The sequence below is a fragment of the Oreochromis aureus genome, linkage group 3 (genome assembly GCF_013358895.1).
Source record: "Oreochromis aureus strain Israel breed Guangdong linkage group 3, ZZ_aureus, whole genome shotgun sequence".
Taxonomy (NCBI): Eukaryota; Metazoa; Chordata; class Actinopteri; order Cichliformes; family Cichlidae; genus Oreochromis; species Oreochromis aureus.
Genome location: NC_052944.1, coordinates 74,877,890 through 74,905,236, shown reverse-complemented (window position 1 = coordinate 74,905,236; position 27,347 = coordinate 74,877,890). Strand labels below are relative to the sequence as shown.

Below are 27,347 nucleotides of genomic sequence, written 5' to 3'. Positions count from 1 at the left end.
ATGTCTCAGAGTTTTTCTCCTGCTGCTGTTCAGACTCTCAGTGTTGTCAGTGAACATTCAGGTACAGACAGATGATCTGATCATCCAGCAGACAGACATCAAACACATCCAGAGTTGGTTTGATGTTAAATTTCTCTGATTATCATCAAACCTGTTCAGACTGTGTTAGTGTGTCTCTGTGCTGTCTGTCAGAGACTCTGAACTACAGTGTTTGTTCATCTTTACAGCTTTGGTGGGATTTGTCGGAGAATAACTGATTTACAGAATTCCATTGGTTGAATCGACTAATATTAGAATAATGACTAATAATGACACTGGGCCTCATTCACAAACTGTGTAGGAATTTTTCACACAAATCTGACATTTACACATAACATTACACTTTTTTTCTTGAAAACATGCAGACTTCTCTGCATCATCACTGCTTTCAACACCTCAGCCTGTGATTTAAGGAGTTTCCTCATACAGAGAAATATGGGAGCCAAACCTGCTGATTTACAGTGATTCACTAACATACACATGCTTCATAAATGTAATTTTACATGTGAACATTTCTTCACTTTTAGTGAAAGAAGCCCAGTGTGTGTTTGTTTTAACTCTCAGGTTCAATAGCTTTTTGTAAGAGGAAAATGTTTTCAATGACCATAAGGGGGCATCACCTGCTAGAGATAAGCTGTTATGTGCATGCTATGATATGACCATCGTGACTCCGTGAGTGGAAATGAAGTTCTCACATGATCAGTAATCACCCTGACTGAATGTATTCATTATTCATTGATTAGCTATAACCGGACTTTAGACAACTCTGAGTTTTGTTTCCATTCGGGGAATCCTTGTCTGCTGTTCACATTTTGTGGGATTATTGGGATTTTAAAAAGGGAAGTCATTAGATATAATTTGGGATTAATTATTTTCCCCTCTCTTCTAATAAATAAACTGTTGATTAATTTAGCAATACTTCCTGTTGGGTCATTTTTACTTAAAAAAATGTACTTAATATTTACATACTGACTTGAAAATTTGATAGAAAATTAGCTAAAGTCTCTGCTCTGTCATAACTTATAGCAGTGAGATCATGTGTATAATGAATTAACATCCTTAACATATATACTTCTTCAGTAGAGTGCTTACGGATTTTTAAATTCCAAAGCCAAAATGAGAAATTTTATCCAGCTAATCACTTGTAGGTTCATTATTTTTTAGATCCAATTAAAAATCAAACCACTGAAAAAGGAAAAGAACAGAGTTTATTGAACAGAGTGATATAAACAACAAAACAAAACGAAAGAAAAGGAAAACAATCTAAAGCAACCCTGGGGTGTGGAGACTTAAGCATTTCACACACAGCAGGTAAAAAACAATGACACAGATAGATGGAGAGAAAAGAGTAGAGCCGGAGACAAAGTATTAATTTGGGTCTCATCGTGGCTCAGAAGTTGGCCGTTTGCCTTGTAATAGGAAGGTTGCCGGTTCAAACCCCGGCTCGGACAGCCTCGGTTGCCCAAGGTTGTTGTGTCCTTGTATTTTAGTAGATTTTCAGATGCTACTATATGTAGTCTGTGTAGTCGGCCACAAAAGGTTCTGATTTCCAGCTTCAATGCAACAGCTATTCTTGGAGCTTGATATCTGTAGCAGCACGTGGTGGGGAAGAATGAGGACTCTTCACAATTTGATAAAAACCCAACACCGCCACCCTGGGAATTTCACCCAGAGATTACTGGATCGAGATGATACTAATCACCAAGAAGGAACTTAGGGTCGTTATACTCAGTACAGAGACGTGGTTCAATGATAAAACACGTCGACATTTTATTAATAATGATTTCAAACAGCATATAAAAGCACAAGCATAAATATCAATATACAAATATTCTAAAAGAAGTATTCAGAGCCGAGGCTTACCAGTTACAGCCCTACAGCCCTGTGAATGAGTGACACAATTGGAATAACTTTGGAGACTGAAACATGTTTTTCAGATGAAACTTCCTGTGTTACTTCTTCCATAGTGCATCAACTGTTTCCTTGATCAGGGACAATTCTCCCACATTTAAGCACAATGCATTCTTCCCTAAAAGGCAGAGGGCTGTGGTCACAGCTTCATTTTGCTCACAGAGCTGCACCAACATGTAAGAGACACACTTCCAGCGGGTACTACTGACTGAATTAGCTTGTGTTCTGCTAGTTTAAAATGTTGCTGAATATCCCCGAGCTTCTCACAGCCTTTGTGCTGTGGTAAAAAAACAGCACACAATCGCAAGGCATTTTTCCAGCAGCTGCAACACTTTTGGGACAGCTTTGATGCTGTCCTTTACAACCAAATTCAGTGTGTGTCCAAAACATGGATGATGCCTCCATCCAGCTTTGTGCACTGCATAGGGTGACCATACTCCACGGTGATATATACCAGTTTTTAAATTGTGTTGATAGGCCACGTAAAACCAGAGTCATGATAAACAATATATACTGCACACAAGGAAAACCCAAACCGGTTTCTTCCAGCTGCTACATTACATAAGTTTAAAGAATCAAGTAACCAATCGTTACAAAATTTTATGTATATCATTCACACAAACGCGAGTTACACTCAGCACTAGATTATTGAGACACTAGTTTGGTGTTTACTATTTCGCCACTAGATGTCACTGAAACAATGCTTTTAATGAATTAACTCATTTTCATTACAACTTATAAAGCAGCTCAACAATGGTTAACTAGTGCTATCCAAAGTACAGAACAATGCATGTAAAAAGGAATTAGTCTTAAATTAGTGATGGATCAAAAAATAATGAACCCTCGGTGCGTGTTTCTGACAGACTGTCTGACACAAGAGTGTCAGACAGAGGAATTAATAAAGTTTTATTTAATCTAATCTAATAACTTTGAGTTTAGCCAAACCAATTTGCTCCACAACAAAAAAAAAAAAACACTGAAAAAAGCCAAACAATAACATTTTTAAGTTATCTGAGAGACTTATATATATTATGTTTAACCTGAGCAGTGAAAGACTGCAGGGGTCTGAAAACGATGAAGCCGGGCTGTTTGAGTTGTTTGACTTCATCTTTTTGGCAAAAAAACACTACAACAGAACTACCGAGAAAAAGGACATATTCGGCAGTGTGGGATTTTTTGATCTCATGATGTCAAATAAGGTCAGTGTTTTTCCTTTCCTGTTGTTGCTTTTGCTCAGTCATCTATGTACAGTTATCTATGTCATCTATGTACAAAGGGCCCCGTAATTTTATTCTGTTCAGCGGTTAGTTTCACAGGTAGTTTTGTAGAGTGGCCAGTAGAGGTCACCCACCGCTTTGTATGAGAGACTATGGGCAGGGAGAAACGTGGGCAAGGCACCTGAGCGTTTCTGCTCCAGATTACCGGCAGAGAGGGTCATTCCTTGGGAAGTGTGCGTTAATGATCGAAGTAAGTTTGTGATGTGTGTTAGGGTCTATACGTGAGTCATGGGTAATATATGGCCTATAGTGTTAAAGGGGATGTTAGTTTATTTCCTACTTGTGTTTATGTTGATGTACTCTTGAGATATTGATTTGAACACCTAGGTAATGTAGTATTTTCTTTCTGTTCCACACACCACACACGCACCCGTGCACCTAAACCTGTATGCAATACCTGCTCCTCTAAAAATATCCCTGTTTCCTTCAACTGTGTGAAGTCAATGTAAGAGTCTGCACTATCCCCGGTGTCTTCATTGTCTCCCTCCTGAACATTCATCAGGGCCTGGAGCAGTGTTCTGGCGGATACTCCGGGGAGTGGTAGCTGCAAATCTGAACTAGGACCTTACAGTCCTCCTCCTCCAAGCTATCTACCGAACAATCTGAGTTAAATATGTTCCTCATTTAAATCTTTGTTTTTTATTTGAGATGAATGTTATTATTATTATTTTATTCTATTTCTGTAGGTAAATGTGTCTTGTCCCCTACATTACAAGTACATGAGCACTCCACTGTCAGGAGCACTTTTACTTCATAAACACAACTTTCACCTTTTATGTAGTACTTTTCACTTAGTTACTTAGTTAGATTATGATTAGTCAGTCGTAACATGTTGTTATAATCAAATTACTGAAATATATACACTACCTTTTATTCAGTTATAACTTCATCATAAGCTGGTTATGTAAACAGAAACATTCAGCATTCATGTGGTGTCCAGATGTCAGAATGAATGACCCTAGTTCAGTCTTTATCCAGGTTATCTGCAGTGATTTTTTATTCTAACAGATGTCGCTCTTGAGTGTCACACCAACACAGTGTCGACACAGAAAAGTGAATGTCCCACACACTCCAAGACATCATCTACTCATCACTATCTCAACTAGGTTAGTGTCACATGAAGGTTAACTATAATCTTCATGGGACACAGCCGTGAGGGAGAGCACAACAAAGAGCAAGAGAAGACTGAGACAACATGTACACACAGGAAAACATGTGGAAGCACAGCTGGGCCAATCACAGACAATGAGACACAGGAAGGAAAACAAGACACAGGAAGTAGAACTAGACCCAATAGACAAGGAATAATGGACCAAAATAAAACAGCAGGAAACAGAAAAAGAACTAAAAAGCACAAAAGAACAGATCAGTAACTCAAGATAATAAAGTTAGAACATCAATCATTTCTTAGAACAAGAATGAAACAACTCAAAATCCTGTTTCAAAGACTATGGGCTCAAAATGTGGTCATAAATTTTTGTGTCACAGGTCTACGTGTTTAATACAGGGCAGTGTTTTGGAAATGACAGTCTTCACTACAAAGCTTTCTTTGTTATGAATTAGCATACATGTTTTTATTGAACATCTAAAGAACTAGCAAAATAAACAGAAACTCTTGTAGAGGACATAAAGTCAGAGATACAAACGACAAGGAGCAGGTGCATCTAGTGCAGGTAGAGCTGTTGCAAAAACCCAAAAAGCTCAGCAGCCAGCGCAACAAACTCTGGATCCTTAGCTTTTAGTTAGCATTAGCAGCACATCCTGCGTCCGATGTGAAAGGACTTTTATGCTGCGCACTGTGACTCACAGCAATGGTCCCGAATCAGCCCTGACTTTGTGTTAAACTAATTCTAAAGTAATGATGGTATTTCTAACCACTGACATACCACAACTTTATCCTTTCAACAGCTGCTGAAAGTAAGCGGACCTAGCTGCTATTGGATATTTTTATAGAGATCCTTCAAACTGTATCACCCTTCAAGGACCTGCAGTTCAAAAAAGTGACCCCCCGACAGCCAAACAAATCTGTTCTCTGATTGGATTGTTACATTTGTGATTGACATGACATTGACCAATCAGATGAAAGGAAGAAAAATAGGGTCAAAATTCGTAGTTGTAACTTGCAGGATTTTTTTGTCTAAGTCCACACACAAATCTTTTTTACGCACACACAAATTCTTTTTACACATACAAATCCTGATTTACAAGTACAAAACTGACTTACAAATACAAAATATTTATGACCACATTTTAAGCCCATAAAAGACCCAAAACAGTGATATGGGTGGTGTTAGTGGAAAGCATTTGATTTACTATTGGCTGATTTCACCTGTCAAAACACCTCATATAAACTGAATTCAAGAAAAGCTGTCACACAGAGAGTGGACATGTTTTCTTTTAAACAAATTCATTTCCTTTAACCCCTGTTATACGTGATCAAATGTAGGTTGGGTGGTTTTGCTGACCAGACACATCTGAGACACATCTGTAAAATAGGATGTCAAAGTGTAAAAAGTCAGCTGTTTCAGCTTCGTGGTACAGCGTAGACATCAGCCACAGAACTTTCTGTTCTCAATTTTTTTTAATTGTTTCTGTTGTTTAAACCTTCAGTAGGTTCCTTTTGACCTACAGAAAGAGCAGATGGATTATACCAACCTCACTTTATATGGATTTTTGTTCCATCCTGATGATCCGAAGAGTGTTTGAGGATTTAACAGATTTCTTGAGAACAACAGTAAGTGTTTGCTGTCTTTTTCTAACATCATTTTCTTTTTTTAGGTACAAAGTTTATTTGTAATGGTTACAGTTTGGTTAACATCCACCCACAAAAATGTTTTAACATAAACAATGTTTCATAAAAGAGTGAGTCTTCATTTAAAATGTCATTTCTAGTGGATGTTAACCCTGTAAAATTTGAAACATGGAATTATTTCTAGAAAATTCAAATTTTATTGGTCAATCACACCAATACCACCAACATGAATCTGTAAATTGTGTTTGAACTGTTAAGTTTGACCGAGTGCCCAACGAGAGATCAGTTCTAAGTCAGTGACTTTCAGGTTTATTTTAAACCTTAAATTTAATCTTGTGTCGTCAGGTTTAAACTCAGGTTCAGTTATTGAGTGAAAATACCAACAGACTCAGACTTTTAGGACAAACTAAGAGTCAGATCAGCAGAAACAGAGAACACGGACATGTCTGCTGTAACTGCGTCACTCTGCTCTACGCTGTTGTTTGTCGTGTTGTCATATTGATTCAGGACTTCTGTTTGTGACGATGAAACGAGAATCAAACTGCCGTCAGAAACAAAATGTTCTTCTGCTTCAAAGACTGTAACACGAACTGTTCATACATGACGACATATGAGAGGTTCTGATTTTGTTCTGTGGAGATCGTTCGACAACTGAACACTAAAACTTTTCCACTTCGCCTCGTTTACTCGGACGCACTTATTTCCGCTTGTCCTCAGTCCAACCCTCCTATACGTCAATCTAATGCGACGTCCTCAACAAACACGGCAGAGTTTGAACTGCAGCTTTAGCTTTATTTAAACCTTACATTTAATCTGATATATTCAGATTTAAACTCAGGTTCAGTTATTCAGTGAAAATACCAACAGACTCAGACATTTAGAACAAACTAAGAGTCAGATCAGCAAAAACAGAGAACACGGACATGTCTGCTGTAACTGCGTCACTCTGCTCCACTTTGCTGATGTTTGCTGTCTTTGTCTCTGCAGGTGAGATTTAACTGTTAGAATCTAAACTTAGTATCACTCTGGTTAAATTAGTAATAATATTTCTCAAAGGATTATTTTCATATTTATTCAGTTTGTCTGTGTGTGTGAAGTTGACACAAGTCTCTTTAGCTTCTATGTAGAGTTGACATCTGTGGCGGTGATCCAGCTGTGACAGATACAAAGAGTGTGTGTCAGTGTGATGTGTTGTAGTTTCAGGAGTCAGTATACAGCTACAAAGCTTTTTGTTCAAAGCTTGTTGTTGTAGAACCTTTGAACACAGAATTAGTTATGTTTTGCTCTCCACACTCACTGCTCACAGACACACATCAACAACATCTTTAGAAACAAACATCAACAACCAGGAAGCAGCTTCACCTCTGATCACACACACACTCAACTCTACTCACTCACCTGGAGGAACAACAACCAGGTAGTTATGTTGGTTGTAACTAAATGTAGTGCTGGAAAATAAAATGTCCTCTATAGTCAGCCTCAGTAGCCAAGGTCTGGCTGAATGAGTCTCCACCACTGTTGCGTTTGTTCAGATGCAACTTTGCATTTTTCTGACTTTTTCTACTTGTGCTGAACTTCAACCTCTATTATGCTGATGACGCTGTGGAGTTTGAGACGTAGCTCTTAGGTTTCTTGCAATTTCTCTGAGTGTTGCACACTTGTGAATAATCTTTCTCTGTGTAGAATGATGAAGATTGAATTATATGAAATTGGTTTTATAAACCTTCTCACTGATGAGCAGAAACCACGGTTTCTCATCTCTGATGTCCCTCTACTGACTGAAGCTGCTCACACACACTTTCTGTGTTTGCTGATATTTGTTGAGCTGTTTGAAACACTGAATTTTAAATTCACTTCTTAAAGAATAAAAATGACTCCAATCATTTATGAATTATTCCCCCATGATGTTGGATACTTGGTACAGTCCACTCAGCACTTCCTGTATTTAGGTTTTCTGTTTTCTGAAGACAGTTTTGGTCAATAGATGCTCAGCAGCAGTAAACAAAAAATACTTTTATACAGTTTTGTACAGTAAGTTTTGTAATATGCTGTTCTTTTATAAATGTTAATAGTAAATATTGTGTGTGTATGTTTTTGATTGGCTGCTGTAGGATTTTGACCTTTAACCTCTCTGTTCTGTGTTGTTTCCTCTTTCAGATCAGAGAAACATCACAGCTGAGTCTGGACAGGACGTCACTCTGACATGTCGAGCTCCAAACAACAACATCATGGTTGTAGAGTGGAGCAGAGCTGACCTGGGAGATGAATATGTGCTTCTCTACCGGGATGATCACCTTCACTCAGACAACCAGCATCCATCTTTTAAGAACCGGGTGGATCTGCAGGACAGACAGATGAAGGATGGAGACGTGTCTTTGATTCTGAAGAATGTGACGATTAATGACACTGGAACATATGAGTGTCATGTCTTAATGGAAGAAACACAATCATGGGAGGTCATCAGCATCTACCTGAGAGTCGATCCTCCAGGTGAGTGAGTAGAGTTGAGTGTGTGTGATCAGAGGTGAAGCTGCTTCCTGGTTGCTGTTTTATGTTTTCTAAGCATCTCACAGCTGTTTCTCATTTCTAGGAAAACAAAGAGGACACACAGAGGATGGAGGGAAGGAAGATGGATCTGTTGCATTGATAGTTGGTGTCTGTATTCCTGCTGTGCTTCTTGTTGCTGTTGTTGTTTTTTTGATCTACAGAAAACATGAAAAGAAGCAGAGTCAGGATTCAGCCCCCTGTTGAGCTGCAGCATCCTTGAAATGTCCCAGAGTTTTTTTCCACATAAACTCAACAGTGTTGCCAATGAACATTCAGATTCAGACAGATGATCTGATCATCCAGCAGACAGACATCAAACATGTCCAGAGTTGGTTGGATGATAATTTTCTCTGATTGTCATCAAACCTGTTCAGGCTGTATTAGTGTGTCTCTGTGTTGTCTGTCAGAGACTCTGTGAACTACAGTGTTTGTTCATCTTCACAGTTTTTGTGGGATTTGTTGACGGGATTTTGTTTTTTTTGGCTTCCAGATGCTCATCTTATTGTACTTTTCTGTAGCATAATTTTTTCATTTGTATGTCCTGTATTTTGGTGTACCCACAGCGTATACTGTGGGTGTAGTTCAACACACAGTCAGTCATTATCTGGCTTCACAAACCTACATTAAAACTCCAGCAGCAGATAACTGGTATCAGAAAGCTGGTTGTCGATCTCTGTTCAGCTGGGCTTTCTGCTCAGACTCTTGTCTGCACTCACATTAAAAGAAGTGTTTTCAAGTCATGTGACCCTTCTTCCACACAATCACAATTGTTATCAGATGGTGATGAGAGATATTGTAATAACTGAGCACACTCTCAGTGCTGCTGTTTATTTCTAAGGTGATGGCTGCAGATTAGAGCTGTGCATCTTTACACTGGACCCCTTTAAACATTAAACTTTATGTCCCACAGCCTGATAACAGAGATGTGTGAATCACTTCAGTTTGTCTCAGATCAAAGTGAAATTAGTTTTATTGATTGAACAGCTTTACCTGGTGTTTGTTCTGTGTTCTAGTCACTGCAATTTTTGTGTATATGAGACTTGACAGCAGATTAGAATCAAGTACAAGAATATTTCTACATTCTCCACTAACATATGCACATGTCCATAACATTAAGACCCACAGCTGGAGCTTTGTTTAGTGGTGTATATAGTGTGAGTACAAGAAAACAATTATTACAACATGATGTGTTAACTTTGCTTAGATGAGAGGGTTGATGTTTCAAGTACAGTTTGCTGATGCTGATGCTTGTACCTGAATTTAATAAACGCTCATAACTGTCATAACTTAGAAGTAGGCTTGCAGGAGACTCTTCACATGCTTGTCTGTAAATGCAAGACAACAAGAGGCCAATGACCCAGTGGATGCAGAGTGAGGGTCTCAGTGCTTGTAATATGTTGACTGTTAACATATGTTCAGATGGTGGTGAATTATTGTTGTTTGTTTGTTTGAGTGTAATCACATTACTGTTACTGTAATCACATTACTGTCATTTTATTATTGACAAAATATTAAAGAAATGATGATGATCTGTTTATATCCATGTTAGTCTTTAAAGTCCAACATCTCCCTCTAGTGGCCATAAATAAACTATGTGGGAGGAAATAGATTTATTCATTAACCAAACTACAAGACGTTGACCCATGGGACAACTGATGTCTCCATTAAACAGATGGATAATTGTTGGCATTCCTGGAGTGGCTTCTTCTCAGGAGGTAGAGCAGATCATCCACTAATTATAAAGCTTGTGAACTGATCCCTTGCTGCTCCAGTCTGCATCCCAAATATACTTGGACAACATACAAAACCTAAGTTGCTGTCTGATGCATCCATCAGTTTGAATGTTTGACAGAAAGCACTTAAAGGTTGCACAACTAAAACAATGAAATTGTTCTTAATGAGTCATGTAAAGAAGGCTGAACAGAACAGTGTTTTCAGCCTCTTGAACTGTGCTTTAATGCAATTTTAAAACCTTTTATTTTAATTTCTGCAAACAGAATTGAACCACAGCAGAAAGTTCCTGTTGTTGGCTGCTCTCAGCCTGAAACTCTGCCTATGCTGTCAAATACTAAGCACAAATTTAGAGGTCACGTTTTTGCTGTAGCTGCTCCGAAGTTGACCTTCCATGTTAGCCATGTTGGCCCCTTTGCTTTCTGAATTTAAAACGCTTCTTAAAGCACGTTTATGTGCTGAAGCATTTGGCACTCTTTTAAGAGGGTGACTCTATTTTATATGATTTTATTTTCTGTTTATTTTATTTATATATGAACAACATACATTTGTAAACCCTGGTTTATGTTAAAGTGCTTTATAAGTGAAGGTGTTATGATATGAGTCTGACAACAGTGATGACATCATGTCGGCTTTCTTCCTTGTGGTTAGTGTGTCAGTCTGCACTGAAAGAAGATGGTGGCTTTTCTTTTAGCGCAGACACGTCACAGATCTATCCTTTCACTGATTGGCTCACAGCAAAGATGCTGAGAGGAGAAACTGTGAGCAACAGTTTATAAAAAATCACCATTTACTGTCTGAGCAATGCATCATTACAAATACTGTTTAAACACATCTGTAACATGCAGTAAGTGTATAAAAACGTGTCAACCTGACTAGATCTTCTTTTTCTTCTGAACACAAAATATTTAAGAATTAAACTCTGATAAGACATTTTCACATAAATGAACCCCTAAGGACCCCAAAGCGCTTTACCTATCCAGTCATCCACCCATTCACACACACATTCACACACTGGTGATGGCAAGCTACGTTGTAGCCACAGCCACCCTGGGGCGCACTGACAGCGTAACTGGGCCCTCTGACCACCACCAGTAGGCAACGGGTGAAGTGTCTTGCCCAAGGACACAATGACCGAGACTGTCTGAGCCGGGGCTCGAACCGGTAACCTTCCGATTACAAGGCGAGCTCCCAACTCTTGAGCCACGATTAATATCAGTCTCTACATGCTCCAGATAGCTTCACTTCAAATTCTTTAATTCTCACTCGCTTTTGCAACTTTGTACTTTTGTGTTACTCGCAGCAACAACTCCACCTCATTGTCAGTCCATTTAAAAAACACGGTGCTTTTCCTCAACATTTTTCTGCAACGTTTCAAAGAGCGTCAGAAATGATGCATGTTGAATCATCTTAAATTTCATGCATGCACAGTACTGGAACATGAGCGTTTTCAGCTGTTTCAGTAAGTGCTTAATCACAGTGAACTCGATGATCATTTCTCTTGTACTGGACATTTTTGGGAGCAAGTTGTTATCTATGAACCAATGAGACAGGTGCTAGGTGGACTCACTGGCCCCAAGAAATGCCTGAGAAATTGTTACAGCTTTGTGGGCTCCAGGCTCAAGTTCTGTGAAACTTTTTTGTATTTATTAAAAACACAAACAAACTCTAATTGAACAGGAGTTAATGTTTTTCTGTTATCATTGAAATTTTACAATTACATTGTGAATGGGGAGAAAAACCTGCTGCTGTCACCACCTGGTCATCCTCTGACAGTTTTTTTTAAGTTGTTGCTCCTGACGAAGGTCTCAGTGTCACACTCAGTATAAATCTGCTGCCATCTACTGGTAACACTGAGTGTTACAGCAGAGCAGCTGCTTTATGTAAGAAAAAAGAACAAACCAGTTACTCTGCCATCCAGAGGAAATACTGTGAAGCATGTTTGATATTTTTCTGAAACTACTGAACATAAAAATTTAAAAATAACAACTGATGTGATATGATTGGCTTTAAACCAAGTTTACTTTGGGAAAATGTTTTAAAACAACAAGTTCATGTTTTACTTAATTCACTTTGCAAACATTTCATTTCTCTTTCACGATGTTTATTCCTTCTTATTTAAAATTCCAGCCTTTTGTGTGACCTGCATGAAACCTCAGCTCACAAAATAACCAACAGGTGGCGATGATGAGCTGACCTCATGGGCCAAAAGGTCACATTGATTATGAAACCTCTCCAATGCAACACTTTTTCATCTGTTCACATATAAAATAGCTTCTCAGTGTTGTGTAAGGATTCTTCATCCCCAGCAGACGAGAGAAACGCTGTAACAAGAAGGTTTTACCGTCTGTGTCAGTATCACTTCCTCCTTCCTGTGACAGTGTGAGGCCTGCATCAGCACCACGCTGCAGCAGCAATGATTGATAACACAAACACTCAGACAAACATCCTCAGCAGCCTGATAACACAGTGTGAAACTACCCACAACTGTGAAACAATCAGTTTTTCTTCCTTATTGTTTCATAAAACCACAGAAAGATTATGAAACAACCTCCGTCTGAGGAGTGACACACCGAGACCTGAAACATCAGAGCTGTGAAATGTATATGTTATATCATTTTAAATGATATGCAGCCGTCACAGCGATGAAACAGACCTCCTGTGATGCTGTGGAGAAAGACTACGAGCAGCAGCTGTGAGGAGAGTCACCTGCAGGTGGAGATGAGCTGATCTCAGTGCTGACACACTGTATGATGCTGTTTGTGCTGACCACTTCATGGACTGACAGAGGGCCTGGTTACGTAACTGGTTCCTGACCAGCTTCAGCCTGTGTCCACCAACAGAGTATGTTGGTACAATATTTGAGTGTTTATGACCCAGATCTCCAAAAGTTGAATCTGTTCATCTGGACGTAGCGTTTTGTGGGAGAAACGTTTCGTCACTCATCCAAGTGACTTCTTCAGTCTCAGCTGACTGCAGGTTTCCCCAAATCTTATAAACAGTACATTTGCATAATGACTGAAACCAGCCCACTGAAGGAAAAATGGGCTGTGAGGTCAGATCCTTAATCATAATTATGCAAATTCCCATGACCACCAGACAAAGCAAAAAAGGGCATTTAAAGAGACAGCGCTGTGCAGATGCATATTTGGTAAGTTTTACCATTTATTGTATTTTTATGAGCCTAAAGTGAACAATAAAGGGATCAATTGATGACCCCATGTTTTCTGTTTTTTAAAGGATACACGGCACACCATGCTAAGACATATCACATTTTCAGCTTATAGCTCTTTGGGGATCAAATGCGGCAGTTTGCTGATTTCCGCCTGGTGACTTTTATGTTTATCAGCCTAGGAGGTAACATATTTTTTCCCCACTGAAGATAGTTAACAAGAGCTTATTCATGTGGTCTGGCGCAGCAGGTAGGGGCGAACTCTATGTCTGAGTTGGTCTTTGCTCAAGCAGTCCAGAAATGGCTCAGATACGCTCCAGATCGTACGGGTGGCGCAGGACGCACATCCCGGAGTAAATAATAAAAAGTGACGTGAAACATAGAAATGTAAATAGGAAACTTTGTCTTTTAATAAAGTATTTTGCAAATGATACATGTCTATTGACCTTTTTTGTTTTTTTCAATAAAAATAAACTGTGTGAAAGAGGTGGAAAATCAACATCATAGTTCAACAGTGTTTCAATATCAGAATCTGACGTTGTTTCAATATTAAAAAAGGGTGCAAGAGTCACGTTAGGTCATCGTCAGATCTCAACATTGATTCTATGACATCGCCTGATATTGACTAAACATTGTTTCAATGTTTCCTTGCTATCTGGGTAGTCATTGTCAATTGTTGATTTGTGCTGTTCTCATTGTATAGCAAATTATGATGTCTGTTTGGTAGCTGTTTGCATACAATGCATACTCTCTCTCTCTTCATGTGTGTGTGTTTCTCTGGTGAAATTCAGTAAGGTTCAGACAACAGTTTTATATGTTATGTTAATGTACAATCCTTAATATTATACACACACACACACACATAAAGTTTTATGCACCAGAGGGAATGTTCGCCCAGGGTGCCAAAAAGGCTAGGCCACTGCGTGTTGGACCGAAGCAGTGTTGCCAACTCCTCAGTAAGGAAAATCGATATTGGCTGTCCTAAAAATCGCTAGAAGTCGCTAAATGACGTCATCACCTAATTTGCATAATTGGTCATGCTAATGTAATTGTAACCTATGTTGTTGGAGAGAGAAATAACATCGTGGAAGAGACATAAATTGAGTAAAAAACGTCCTAAATGCATTTAGAGTTTATTTAGAACTACAAATTACATTTCTTTTAGCAATTATTGTTTTTTTAATGTCACAATTCCAACCCTGCTCCTTCACCCGGGCTTGGACCGGCAAAAGTGACCCGAAATAGGCGCTCTGGTGGAGTTATTTTGTGTGTGTGTGTGTGTTTATAAGTAGTTTTAAACCTTGTGATCCACAAAACAGCATAAGAGTAAAAGAGGAACTGACTGCGTTACAGTCAGTGCGGGAGCAGCGGCTTCGCTCATGCGCACTCATTTGGAGTTTGAACGCACAGGTGTGAACATCTCCTGTCCTGATAGCAGCTGTGGGAGGACAATCCTCCGCCCGTGAGCGTTTTTGCACGGGCGAGGTGCCCACGGCAGCACCCGCTGCTTGTTGAAAGTAAAAGCGACACGCGCTTTCACGTCAAAAAGTCGTCATAAATAAGTCTCCAATAACACCAGAAAAAGTCGCCAGATTTGTCGCTAGTCGCTTTTTAGAAAAAAAGTCGCTAAGGGGGTTTGAAAACTCGCTAAATATAACGACAAAGTCGCTAAGTTGGCAACACTGGACCGAAGCCTCTGCTAACGGAAACAGTTTAACACAACTTCCGCTCACGTCCTTCACAATAAGAGCTACAGTCTGAAGGCTGCACCCGCACAGCTGTCGTTTACATTTCTTTCAGCACTAATAACGTGAATCATCATTATTACTGATAAAAAACAAGTTGATGATCTGCTACACGTGACGCACACGGCACGTGGCGCCTCGCGGAGTTTTTATTCTGAAGGCGTCGTCGTGTTTCCTGAAGAGACGAAAGTAAAGATCACTCCCCAGTAACTCCCGGTGTGCCTTCGTCAGGACTCCTCGGTTCTCTGAGCGGTTTTATCCTGAACAGGCGAGTCCTGCTGAGTGTCACACGCACTCAGCACTGCAGACACACCTGTTCAGGTGTGTGAGGAGCTTCCTGTCAGACTGAAGCAGGTGTGTGTTCACACTCATGTTCCTGAATCCATCACTCTGCTGCTGGAGGCTCCTGCACGCGCTCAGTTTGGACTCACCTGGGCTCGTGCTCACACATGGATCCAGATCTAGGTCCTGATCCAGGTCCAGACCTGACTGTGGTCCTCCTGGGGAACTGTGGAGTGGGTAAAAGCGCTTCAGGAAACACGGTTTTGGGCCGAGCGGCGTTTGAGTCAAAGACGTCCTTCAAGGCGGGAGAGAGCGAGATCAGAGAGGAGGCGGGGCGAGTGTTCGGGAAGGTGATCCGCGTAATCGACACTCCGGGAATACTGGGACGAGAGGAGCCCGTCGGGAGGCGCTGTCGGGACGTGCTTGAGTCCCCCGGTTCTCACCTGTTCCTGCTGGTGGTTAAAACGGACCGATTCACTGCCGAGCAGGAACGTGGCGTGGAGGCGGTGCTCGCAGCGGTGGGAGGGCGGGGCTTCAGCCGCTGCTACCTGCTCTTCACGGGTGGAGATGCCCTGAAGAACACGTCGCTGCACGACTTCATCTACCAGGACCGGCAGAGTCCGCTCCCTGGTGTGGTGGCGAGGTTCTCCGGGAGGGTTCACCTGTTCAACAACGAGGACGCAGGAAGAGAACAGGTCCGAGAGCTGCTGCTGAAGGCGGGGCTTCTTCACTGCCCGCCAGGTAAGACATGAACTCTACGCTCAAACAGACTGTACACTGAAGATGGTCACATGTTTGTGTCTGTGTCCTGCAGCTGAGTGTGTGGGGTCAGAGGTCAGGAGGATCCTTCTTATCGGTCCTCATGGAGGCGGGAAGAGTTCTGCTGGGAACGCCATGCTGGGCCGTCGCCACTTCGAGGTGGACTGCGACTTCCACCGAGGCGGGAGAGGACACATGTGTGGCAAAGCAGAGGGGGGGCGGGTTTTCGTGGTGGACTCGGCGGGACTCTCGGGTGAAGGTCTGACCAGGGAGCAGCTGCACAGCGATGTCGAGAGCGCCGCCCTGCTTGCCGATCCCGGACCTCATGTGGTGGCGGTGGTGGTGAAAATCGGCCAGCTTTCGGCCGCAGACTCACGGGTGCTCGCCCTCCTGACCGAGCTGTTGGAGGGCGTGGCATCCCGACACGCTGCTGTGCTGTTCACTCACGGAGACGCTCTGGGAGACCGCCGTCTGCAGGACGTGATCAGGTCGAGCCGCCGCGTGTCAGACCTGGTGTCCTGCTGCCGGGGGCGACACTCCGTGCTGGACAGCACTCGCTCAGGAGAGCGTGCGCAGGTGGAGCGCTTTCTCTGCCTCATAGACGACATCATCAGAGAGAACGATGGACGCCACTGGAGCTGGGACCAACTGAGGTCAGGTGACTCGAAGGACACTTCCTGTTCGAACAACGTTGTCGAGCATGCGCTCGCCGCGAGGACTCCTCCCTCTCTGCTGAGTGTGTGCTGGCGTGTCCTGTCTCTGAGCGCGCTCTTTGTGAGGCGTTATTTCCACTGGATTTAAATGATGGTGACAGATGAAATCTTTGGATTATCATGAATCAAACCAGTAAAATAAGATGTGCTCTCACCTTTCTGAGTCTGTTGGGTTTGATCAGTAACTCCTTCACATGGTGAACTCGTCTGTGGTGCCCGCGGTGATCACTGGTCTAGGTTTCCAATATTAATAATAAACATCATGTTTGACTGTTTATTATGTACTTATTTGTTTTTGGTTGGATTAAGTTTGACATTCATTAGATCAGTGCCTTTGTAGTCATTAATTTGATTATTTAATATTAACTGTTTAATTAAATCATTGTTTATACTGGTTTTTGTTAATGTTTTTAGCAAATTCTGCCTGTTATGTTTATTACCTCATTTGTTGGACCTTAATTTTTTAGACGACATTCTGGCTGCAACAGCTGTCAATAATTTACTGTAAATATGAACTTTTGAATAAAAAAACATGTTTTGTATTATACAGCTCTTCTGTGCTTTGTCAATAGGAGACGGTAATCAAGCTTATTTGAATTGTATTTTAACAGGTTTAAATTATATTCGTTTTATTTCAATATAATTATTCTGCAAAAACCAAAGTTCACTGTGAATTTTAATTCAATTCAATTTTATTTATATAGCACCAAATCACAACAAAAGTCGCCTCAAGGCGCTTCATATTTTGCATTTATTAACAAAGTAAACCGTTATATATTCTACATTATCACTGTAATTTCCACAGTGAAATTCTGGCAACCACAGCTGCCAGTATTTTACTGTAATATTCAACTTTTTACTATGATACTGTATTATTTTTTACAGTCTCTCTATATTTAACAAAGTGTTAAAACTGTTTTCACATGAATTACCATAAACAGTTTTACATTTTATTTTTAAATTCAGTCATAAATAGTCATTTACTGAAAAATATCAAATAAAATAATTATTTACTGTGAAATTTATGGTTACCAAAATAGTTTTGTGTTCTACATTTACAGTTTATTTTTCACGGTGAATTCTACAACCTTTTATTACAGTGTAGGGTACATCCTTTTAGGCCAGCATGAAATTCTAGCTGTGATAACAGGATGTTGTGGTCGACCGTGTCAAAAGCTGCTGACAAGTCCAATAATAAAAGGGCAGCAGGGCTGCCAGAGTTAAAAGAATATCGTTAGAAATCCTTAAAAGTGCCGTCTCAGTGCTATGAAGTGATTTAAAGCCAGATTAACATTTTTCAGAAATGTTAAAATCAAGGTGGGCCTGCAACTGTAAGTAGACCACTTTCTCCAAAACTTTAGACAGAAAAGGAAGCTTTGAGGTCGGCCTGTAATTCGACAGAACAGTTGGATGCAGGTTATGTTTTTTAAGAAGAGGCTGAACTATAGTTTGTTTAAAGTTTGATGGGACGCAGCCTGTAGCAAGGCACGTTTTAATTAATTAATATTAATTAATTAATTAATAAAAAGCCCAACAGTATTAACGTGTTTTTAAGCAAGCTTAGAGGGAGACAATCAGAGGGGCAGTGTGATGATCTCAGATTATGAACTACCACAGTCAAGTCATTGAGGGATCAAACTGCTCTAAGACAGCTGAGCACACAGGAGAAAGACTCGGATCTGAAGCAGCAGACGACGAGACAAGAGTCCTAATGGATAGAACCTTGTTGTTAAAAAATGCTAAAAGAAATCATCACAAATACTTGGTGAAGAAATGACCCCTGCATTATCACGTGAACTAAGAAATTAAACATTAAAAAGTACCTGAGGCCTGAGACTGTTTACTGACACTAAGTTTGAGACAAACTGTGTCTTTACAAACATGACATGTGTCCATGCTTTTATTTAATGGTGTCATGTTTCCTGAAGTGACGTAATGAAAGTAAAGCACAGTCCTCCGTAACATCCAGGGAGTCGCTGTCACCTACTCTCAGCTGTTTTCATCTCAACAGGTGAGTCCTGCTGAGTGTGTGTGTCACACGCTCAGCAGGACTCACCTGTTCAGGTGTGATGAATTTCAGTCAGACTGAAGCAGGTGTGTGATCACACTCATGACTGTCCTGGGAATCAGAACAGAGGCAGGTTTAAATGGCATTTAAGGCATTTAAATGGTTACCATGGTGAGTTTAAGTTCATTTTAAAGGAGTGAGAGAAAAACTCTTATAGTCAGTGGGACTGTTTCTAATGTCACTATGCTGGACTACTGTAATTCACTATTATCAGGATGCCCTAAAAACTCGCTAAAAAGTCTTCAGCTGATCCAAAATGCTGCAGCAAGAGTCCTGACAGTGACTTGAAAGAGAGAGCATATTTCTCCTGTTTTGGCTTCTCTTCATTGGCTTCCTGTTAAATCCAGAATTCAAAATCCTGCTCGTCACATACAAGGTCTTAAATAATCAGGCCCCATGTTATCTTAATGACCTTGTAGTACCATATCACCCTATTAGAGCACTTCGCTCTCACACTGTAGGCTTACTTGTTGTTCCTCGAGTATTTAAAAGTAGAATGGGAGGCAGAGCCTTCAGTTTTAGGTGTAGGCTGCCGGGGATTCCCATGATGCATTGTTGTGGTTTGGCGATATATAAAATAAACGTCCTTTTTTCCCAACTTGAAAGGTTTACCATATTTATTTTCTTAGTTTTATTTTTTCATGAATATAACACCCCAGAAAATGACATCTTAAATCGTCAGTTGTATTCATCTCAGTCTTGAACATATTTTTTCTCTTCTCAAGCTACAAATGCTATCATAATTATTGAGGCATCATTCTTTCATGTCAGTTTTTTAATATCAGGACACATTTGGAACAGATGCAACTCAGGTTAGCACTGTTCCTCACAGTAAGTTCAATTCCACTACCTGGTCTTTCTGTGTGGAGTTTGCATGCCCTGCCAGTGTTGGTACCCTGGCTTCTCCTCACAGTCCAAACACATGCATTTAGTGGTGTTAGCCTTACGATAGACTGGTGACCTATCCTGGAGTACCCTACTTCGGTCGGTCAATCGATCGACAAACAGTTTAGAAACAGCCATTATAATTCATCAGACAAGAATAAGACAAATCAACAACTGACGACTATTAATTAATGTGCTGAACACAGTCCCAAAGATTCAGTAAGCTACATCAGTGTCTACCATTTACTATCATAGCCAAGTGGTCAGTGGGATCCTCTATGCTGTTGCATGCTGGGGCAGCAGGTTGAGGGTGTCACAACCCGGCTCAAGGACGTGACAAACAAGTGGGAGACCACACACAGGCTTTTATAGGCTGTAAGATATATTTAATGAAAATAAGATAAAGCAACTTAAACACAATTTAAAGGACATAACAGCCAACTGAAACCTCCAAATGAACACGACGGGTGCCAAACAGAGAGAGAGATGGTTCAGTCAAGGTGTCTTTATATACTGGGACTGGCCTTCTCAGGTGTGCCGCATCTATAATTGGGTCAGCTCCACCTACCTGCAAGAAACAGGTAACAGGAAACAAAACACAAGGCCAGCCCACTGGCCGTCACAAGGGTCACAGATGTCTGTGAAGGTTCTCAGTCATCCAGGTCATCGTAGACTAAGGAGCTTGGAAAGAAAAGCGTCTGGACTTCTTGAGTTGCTTGAAGACGTTTCACCTCTCATCCGAGAAGCTTCTTCAGTTCTAAGGATCAGTGGTGGAGAGTCCCAGATTTAAACCTAGTGGGAGGAAACTCCCACTAGGTTAAACACAGTGGACCAACACTAGCAGCTGACATGGCACCCCAGACCATCACTGACTGTGGGTACTTGACACTCGACTTCAGGCATTTTGGCATTTCCCTCTCCCCAGTCTTCCTCCAGACTCTGGCACCTTGATTTCCCAATGACATGCAAAAGTTGCTTTCATCTGAAAAAAGTATTTTGGACCACTGAGCAACACTCCAGTGCTGCTTCTCTGTAGCCCAGGTCAGGCGCTTCTGCTGCTGTTTCTGGTTCAAAAGTGGCTTGACCTGGGGAATGCGGCACCTGTAGCCCATTTCCTGCACACACCTGTACACGGTGGCTCTGGATGTTTCTACTCCAGACTAGAGTTGGATGTCTCGAGACTGGTCTTGGTCTCGAGACCGGTCTCGAGACCACTTTTACGTGGTCTTGGTCTCGTCTTGGTCTCGACGGACTTTTGTCTTGGTCTCGGTCTTGGTCTCGATGGACTTTTGTCTTGGTCTTGTCTTGGTCTCGACGGACTTTTGTCTTGTCTCGGTCTTGGTCTCGCTGTTTCGGTCTTCCGTTCTCAAATCGACATAGTGTTCGGGAGATTTGGAGTCAACCATTAGCGGAGCGGGGGTGGCTTACTGGGCTTAAGCCGGGTCATTTTTTCAGAAGCATGGGGCACCGTCGTAAATTCCCCTAATTTTGGTATGATCCGAGCTCAGGCACTGGCGACTGAGCACAGCACGCATGTGAGCGAGGGGGGAGAAGCTGCTGCCTGCGAGTTTGCTGCAGACAGAGGAGAGCTTAAGTTTGACCAGGTACCAAAGCAAATCATTCGTACTGAACTAATAATGTAAATATGACGGTGTATCACAAAAGATTGATATCAAACTGATCGGTTATAAGTTACTTGCTCTTGAGTGAATCAACAAATGGATAAATAAAAAGCCGAACAACAATGCTGATTTTTAGAGAGTCTTAGCTTACATTTCATATTTTCAGTTGTTACCCTCCACGGCTAAACAAACTCTCTAAATCGGTTTCAATTGTGTACTGATGAACACAACAATGGACATAAGGAGCTTCTTTCAAAGAAAAAACTCAGGTAGATGTTATTTTATATATTATGCTTTGTATGTTGTTCAGTATATCTATGCAAAACAAGAGGAATTTCAATACACAGCAGTATATTCACAGATGAAACCAGATATTTACATACACTTTAGGGAGAAAACATAAAAACTATTTTTTACTGTTAAACATCAATTTAGAGTAAACTTTTGTTTTAGATAAATAAACTAATCTTTTGAATTAGTTTAATGACAGAATAAAGAGAGACAGAGCTGTCTATTTTTATCCCTTTCATCAAATTTAGGAGTACATATACACTAAGTTTATTGTTAATTAATAAGAAAAACTCCAGACGATTCCATTCTGAGCTTAAGAAGCTTCTGATAGGTTAGTAGAGTCCATGTGAGTAAATTGGTGGCACACCTGTGGATGCATCTAAGGCAAAACACAGAGCCTGTTTCTGTGACATGTGAAAATCAAGAGATGTCAACCAAAACACCAGGAACAGAATTGTGGAGCTCCATAAGTGTGGCTCAATTTTGAATACAATTTGGTGCCATTTGCAATTAAGAAATACATATAGTTTTTCTCTTTACTCTTAAAGTTAACAAATATGTTTTTTATATTTATCAATCTAAAACAATAAACATTTAGTCTGATTTGATGTTACAATTAAAAAAGTGTTTGTGTTTTTATCTGAAGAGTATGTAAATATCTGGTTTCCACTGTATATTTGATGATGTTGGTGTTTGGCTTGATTGTCAGCACAAAGAGGGAGAGAGAGGAGCAGAGAGGGAGAGAGAGGAACAGAGAGGGAGAGAGAAAGAGGAGAATGAGGACAGAACAGAGGTGGAACAAGAGCAGGTGAGACACACATGTTAGTCAAATGGTTGTTTGCCAGAACTCATCAGAACATGTATCTAGTACCTGTTTCTTTTTAGATACCATTTGTTACTTTTCAAATTCTATATTTATTAAGTTATGCAGGCTTGTTTGAACAACAAGGCTAAATAATTATATAAACTTTTCTGAATCTAAATAGTGGACTTTGGTAGAATTAAAAAAATAAGTGTAGTGCAGGTCTATGATGATTTTCAGTGCTACTATCATCTAGTTCTGATTCTGGTTCCGTCTTGGTTAAGTCCTAAGTAGTCCTGATTTTGAACTGTTGTAGTCCTGTTTTAATTCCGGATCAGTTCTGGGTCTGGTTGAATTGGGGTTTAGTCCTCGTGTCTTGATACAGGCCCGACTTTGTTCTGCCTTGCTGCTTAATTAAAAAACTACTTTAAGGTGTCCTGCATACGTGATATTTATTTTTTTTCCTATATGAAGTCATTCTTTTTTGAACAAAACTCAAAACAGAGCCTAATAATCTTTCAGTCATTTCTACCCTCACTTAATTTCCTTTCGCTGCTCAGCTCTCACACAGTGGCTCAGTTATGCTCCAATCCCTCCATATTGTTACCAATCACATGCGAGGATATAGGATAATATCATTATGTGAAAAACAGAGAGGGTGAGAGACGCGACAGTCAAGAGGAGCGTGCGTCTGTCCTCTCAGTAAGTGAGTGAGACAGTAGACAGCGGTGAGGAGGGCTGTGCGAAAGCAAAAACACATAAATATGCCTGACACCTGTAAACGAAGCAGCATCTGGCTGCAGTTTAAAGACATTTTTTGTCTCGGTCTTGGTTTTGGTCTTGGTCTCGTCTCGACTCGGTCTCGGTCTTGGTCTCGTCTCAACTTGGTCTTGGTCTTGGCCTTGTCTTGGTCTCGATACCCTCTGGTCTTGGTCTTTGTCTTGGTCTTGATACCCTCTGGTCTTGGTCTTGTCTTGGTCTCGGATTAGGCGGTCTTGACTACAAGTCTACTCCAGACTCAGTCTATTTCTTCTGCAGGTCCCCCAAGGTCTGGAATTGGTTCTTCTCCACAATCGTCCTCAGGGTCCGGTCACCTGTTTTCGTTGTGCAGCATTTTCTGCCACACTTTTTCCTTCCCACAGACTTCCCACTGAGGTGCCTTGATACAGCACTCTGGGAACAGCCTATTCGTTCAGGAATTTCTTTCTGTGTCTTACCCTCTTGCTTGAGGGTGTCAATGATGGCCTCCTGGGCAGCAGTCAGGTCGGCATCTTACCCATGATTGCAGTTTTGAGTAATGAACCAGGCTGGGAGTTTTTAAAAGCCTCAGGAATCTTTTGCAGGTGTTTAGAGTTAATTCGTTGATTCAGATGGTTAGCTTAATAGCTCGTTTAGAGAACCTTTTCATGATATGCTAATTTTATGAGATAGGAATTTTGGGTTTTCATGAGTTATGTATGCCAAAATCATCAATATTAAAACAATGAAAGGCTTGAACTACTTCAGTTGTGTGTAATGAATCTAAAATATATGAAAGTCTAATGTTTATCAGTACATTACAGGAAATAATGAACTTTATCACAATATGCTAATTTTTTGAGAAGGACCCGTAGCCATGAATAAAATTTGAAATCTGCTGCCTCCTACTGGTAATACTGGGTGTTACAACACAGCGGCATCTTTATATATGACAGCAGTTTAACCTTTTAATGTCCACTTGGTGACCACTTAGAGGTGGGGTTAGGATTAGGTTGCATTTTAAACACATGGTAATTGTAATGGAGACCAGGAGTTCCATTACAATTACTTGTATGTTTATTAATTGACTGACTGATTGGGAATTAAAAACTATAAAACAAAGAAAAACATACATTTGTGGTTAGGGATCCTTTATTAGGTTTATTTGAGTTAGTATTTAAGTGACTGCTTGTGAAAGGTGAAGAGACAGGGGGCATCCTACCTGTGTCAGGAAAAGAAGCAGTTAGAGCTGTTCACATTTAATCATTTGTCTGTAACCTAAATTCTTTGCATATGTAAAGAGAGAGGTGTTAACAGTTCTCACCTTTCCTGGTTGCTTCTTTTGCAGGATGTGGTGCAAAAGACTCAAAGCAGCTCAATCACCTGCTTATGAGCTCCTGGAGCAAACCAATGTAATAGGCTATGGAGGTGTGGTTAAGGTGTTTTAATGGATATAGAAGTGGTTGAAGTTTATAGGTTACTGAGTTATTTATAGAACTTGTGACAAATCTAATTATGTCTATGATGTGTTATATTGGGGTTGGATGTTTTCTCATGGGAACGTTTATGTTTTCATTTGGTTTGCTGACCCCCAGACTTGGGCTATTCCAGACGCTCACCTAAATCAGTATAAAAGGAAGCTTTTAGACAGGTTGCTGGGTTTGCTGTGTGTTGGTGTTTCAACATGTGTTCTCTTGAATAATGTCTTTCATTTGACACGTTTTACTCTCGTGCCATTTTATTGGAAGCAACCCTTGACCTCTGGCCAAAACTGACAGTGATGATAGTTTAATTCCACATAAAAGGTTACATGTGATATATATGTGATGTTATATGTGTAACCCTATCCACAAACATCTTTGTGGTGATCTTGAGGATTTTCAGAGGTTACAAACATAATTTTACATCTCAACAATTCTGAGGGGTATAGGGCACGAGGAATAGTGTATTACGTCCTGCAGAGACCTGACTGGAGCAGCAGAAAGCAATAAACAGAAATAACAACCAAAGAACTAACAGTTCCTCAAAGTAGTACTGAAGGCTAAAGTAAGGACATCACATTCTAGTCCTTGATTTCAGTGCTGCCTTCAACATATTGATCATTACATTTTAATTCAACAGCTTCATGACTTAGTTGGTTTAACATCTTAGGTTCTTGATGGGCTGTCCTCTTATCTGCACTAATGCTGCAGAAATGTTTATGTTTGAATTAGCAGACATATTCAATCAGGGGTTGGCTGTAGCTCAGGAGGTAGAGCAGGTCATCGGCTGATTAGAAGGTTTGTGGTTTGACCCTTGACTCCCCCAGTCTGCATGCCAAACATCCTTGGGCAAGGCACTAACGCCAAGCTGCTCTCTGATGCAACCATCTGAGTATGAATGTTAGTTAGAAAGAACCCAAAAGCATAGAAAACATGTTGAATCCATTTATATAGTATGGTATATTATGGCTCTACTGGCACCAACTCAGATTCTTTTTACCTGCATGAGAAGGTTATACCTGGTGCCAGGTACATTTTTATTTCTGCCTGTCCCGTTTGGATCTTTAGCCATCAGAATTCATCAGAAGGCCAAGAAAGATGCCAAGTGGATTTACTTTACCAAGTGCATCATCATGGCCTCGCCATATTTGTCCATTTGATTGACCTTTATTATAATTATGTATTTTTTTATTTTTATTTTCGGTTGTTACAGACGAGACAGACATGACTGGGGGATAAGACAGGGAGAAAGAATGAAAGAAAGAGAGGGAGAGAAAGAAAAATAGAGGGCAGAAGAGATGGTGAGAAAGGGGAGAAGAAAGAAAGAAAAACAAACAAAACACCTGGATCAGCTGTATGGAGAAAAGAAAACAGAAGAGAAAACAAACAAAAAAGAGCAACATAATAAGTACAACACCATTACAATAAACTAGCTAGCAGTAAATAGAGTCAGTAGGCACACCAGGGAAAGGGGGCCCAGGCCCATCCGGACCGGGGCCCAGTTCAGCAGCGCCACCTGGCCCCACCACAGAGAAAACTGCACCCACCTCATCATCCACTCATCTTCCAGACTACATGAGACAATAGACACCCAGGCTGAGATCTTCCTCCACCTCTCCTGTATCTCCCCCTCCTGCAGAGTGAATCAGGTACATTTTTTAAGTTCCTATTTGGCCGGGTTTCCAGTCAATTTGAGGCAATAAGAAAATGTGACATCTACAGACTGCATGCTACTGATGGGCTAGTCAGTGGAGTAACTCGATGTCAAATAGATGAAATTTACTCACTTACTTTGATTACATTCATGTGATTTCGAGGAAGTGCTACAGCAGCTGCATGCTCTCTCTCCCTGCTGATTATTTGCTGCTGCTCGTCTTTTCCATGTTTTCTCTGTTTCTGCTGCTTCTTTGTCCTCACTGTAAACAGATGTACTGAGAGACTCCTGCACTGATGTTTCATAGGAAAGTCTAAACAGCCTCACTGGTTCTCCATAAAGAACAAAGATTTGCTCTCTGTGGCTCCAACACAACTTAAAGACAATCAAAGGTGGACAAAGTTCTAGTCAAGTTCTAGTGAACTCACTCCCCTCTTCATGCTACACAGAGTTGTTACAGACCTCCTAGGATGAGACAGTCTTTCAATCTACAAATGATTATATACTTCTAAGCATATATGAGTAAATATTTCTAAGCATAAATGACAATAAACAATACAAATCTAACAAAAATGGTTGTTGATGTTTGTTTCTAAAGATGTTGTTGATGAGACTTTGTAGAAAGCAGCTGGTCTGAGTGATGTGATCAGAGTGCAGTAGATAATGTCTGACAGCAGTTTGAAGAGGAAATGGATTCTGTTCTGTTCTTCACTCATCACCTACCTGACAGCTGACACCTCACACCTGTTTCTCACCTGCAGGTCAGACAGGAGGACACACAGACGATGGAGTAACTCAAGGAGGTTATGCACTGGCAGCAATCGTAATGTTCTTTTGTTACCTCATTGTTGTTTTAATTTTTGTGAAGTGCACAAAAC

General features: G+C 40.6%; 1 protein-coding gene and 2 long non-coding RNA genes across 3 annotated transcripts; 2 read left to right on the top strand and 1 right to left on the bottom strand.

Annotated features, from left to right (window-relative positions):
* The first annotated feature begins 5,832 nt into the window (after positions 1-5,832).
* Positions 5,833-10,057, top strand: LOC120439004. Its single transcript, XR_005612318.1, has 3 exons — positions 5,833-5,961; positions 8,137-8,469; positions 8,570-10,057. It is a non-coding gene; the product is annotated as an uncharacterized LOC120439004 (long non-coding RNA).
* On the bottom strand, positions 6,307-6,948 carry LOC120439003. Its single transcript, XR_005612317.1, has 3 exons — positions 6,935-6,948; positions 6,703-6,706; positions 6,307-6,449 (listed from the first exon to the last, which is right to left on the bottom strand). It is a non-coding gene; the product is annotated as an uncharacterized LOC120439003 (long non-coding RNA).
* A 4,678-nt stretch (positions 10,058-14,735) lies between the features above and the next one.
* On the top strand, positions 14,736-17,473 carry LOC120437609 (GTPase IMAP family member 8-like). Its single transcript, XM_039608158.1, has 2 exons — positions 14,736-16,197; positions 16,271-17,473. Exons 1-2 carry the CDS (start codon positions 15,624-15,626, stop codon positions 17,014-17,016), a joined length of 1,320 nt encoding a protein of 439 aa, XP_039464092.1. The 5' UTR covers positions 14,736-15,623; the 3' UTR covers positions 17,017-17,473.
* Positions 17,474-27,347: the final 9,874 nt, after the last annotated feature.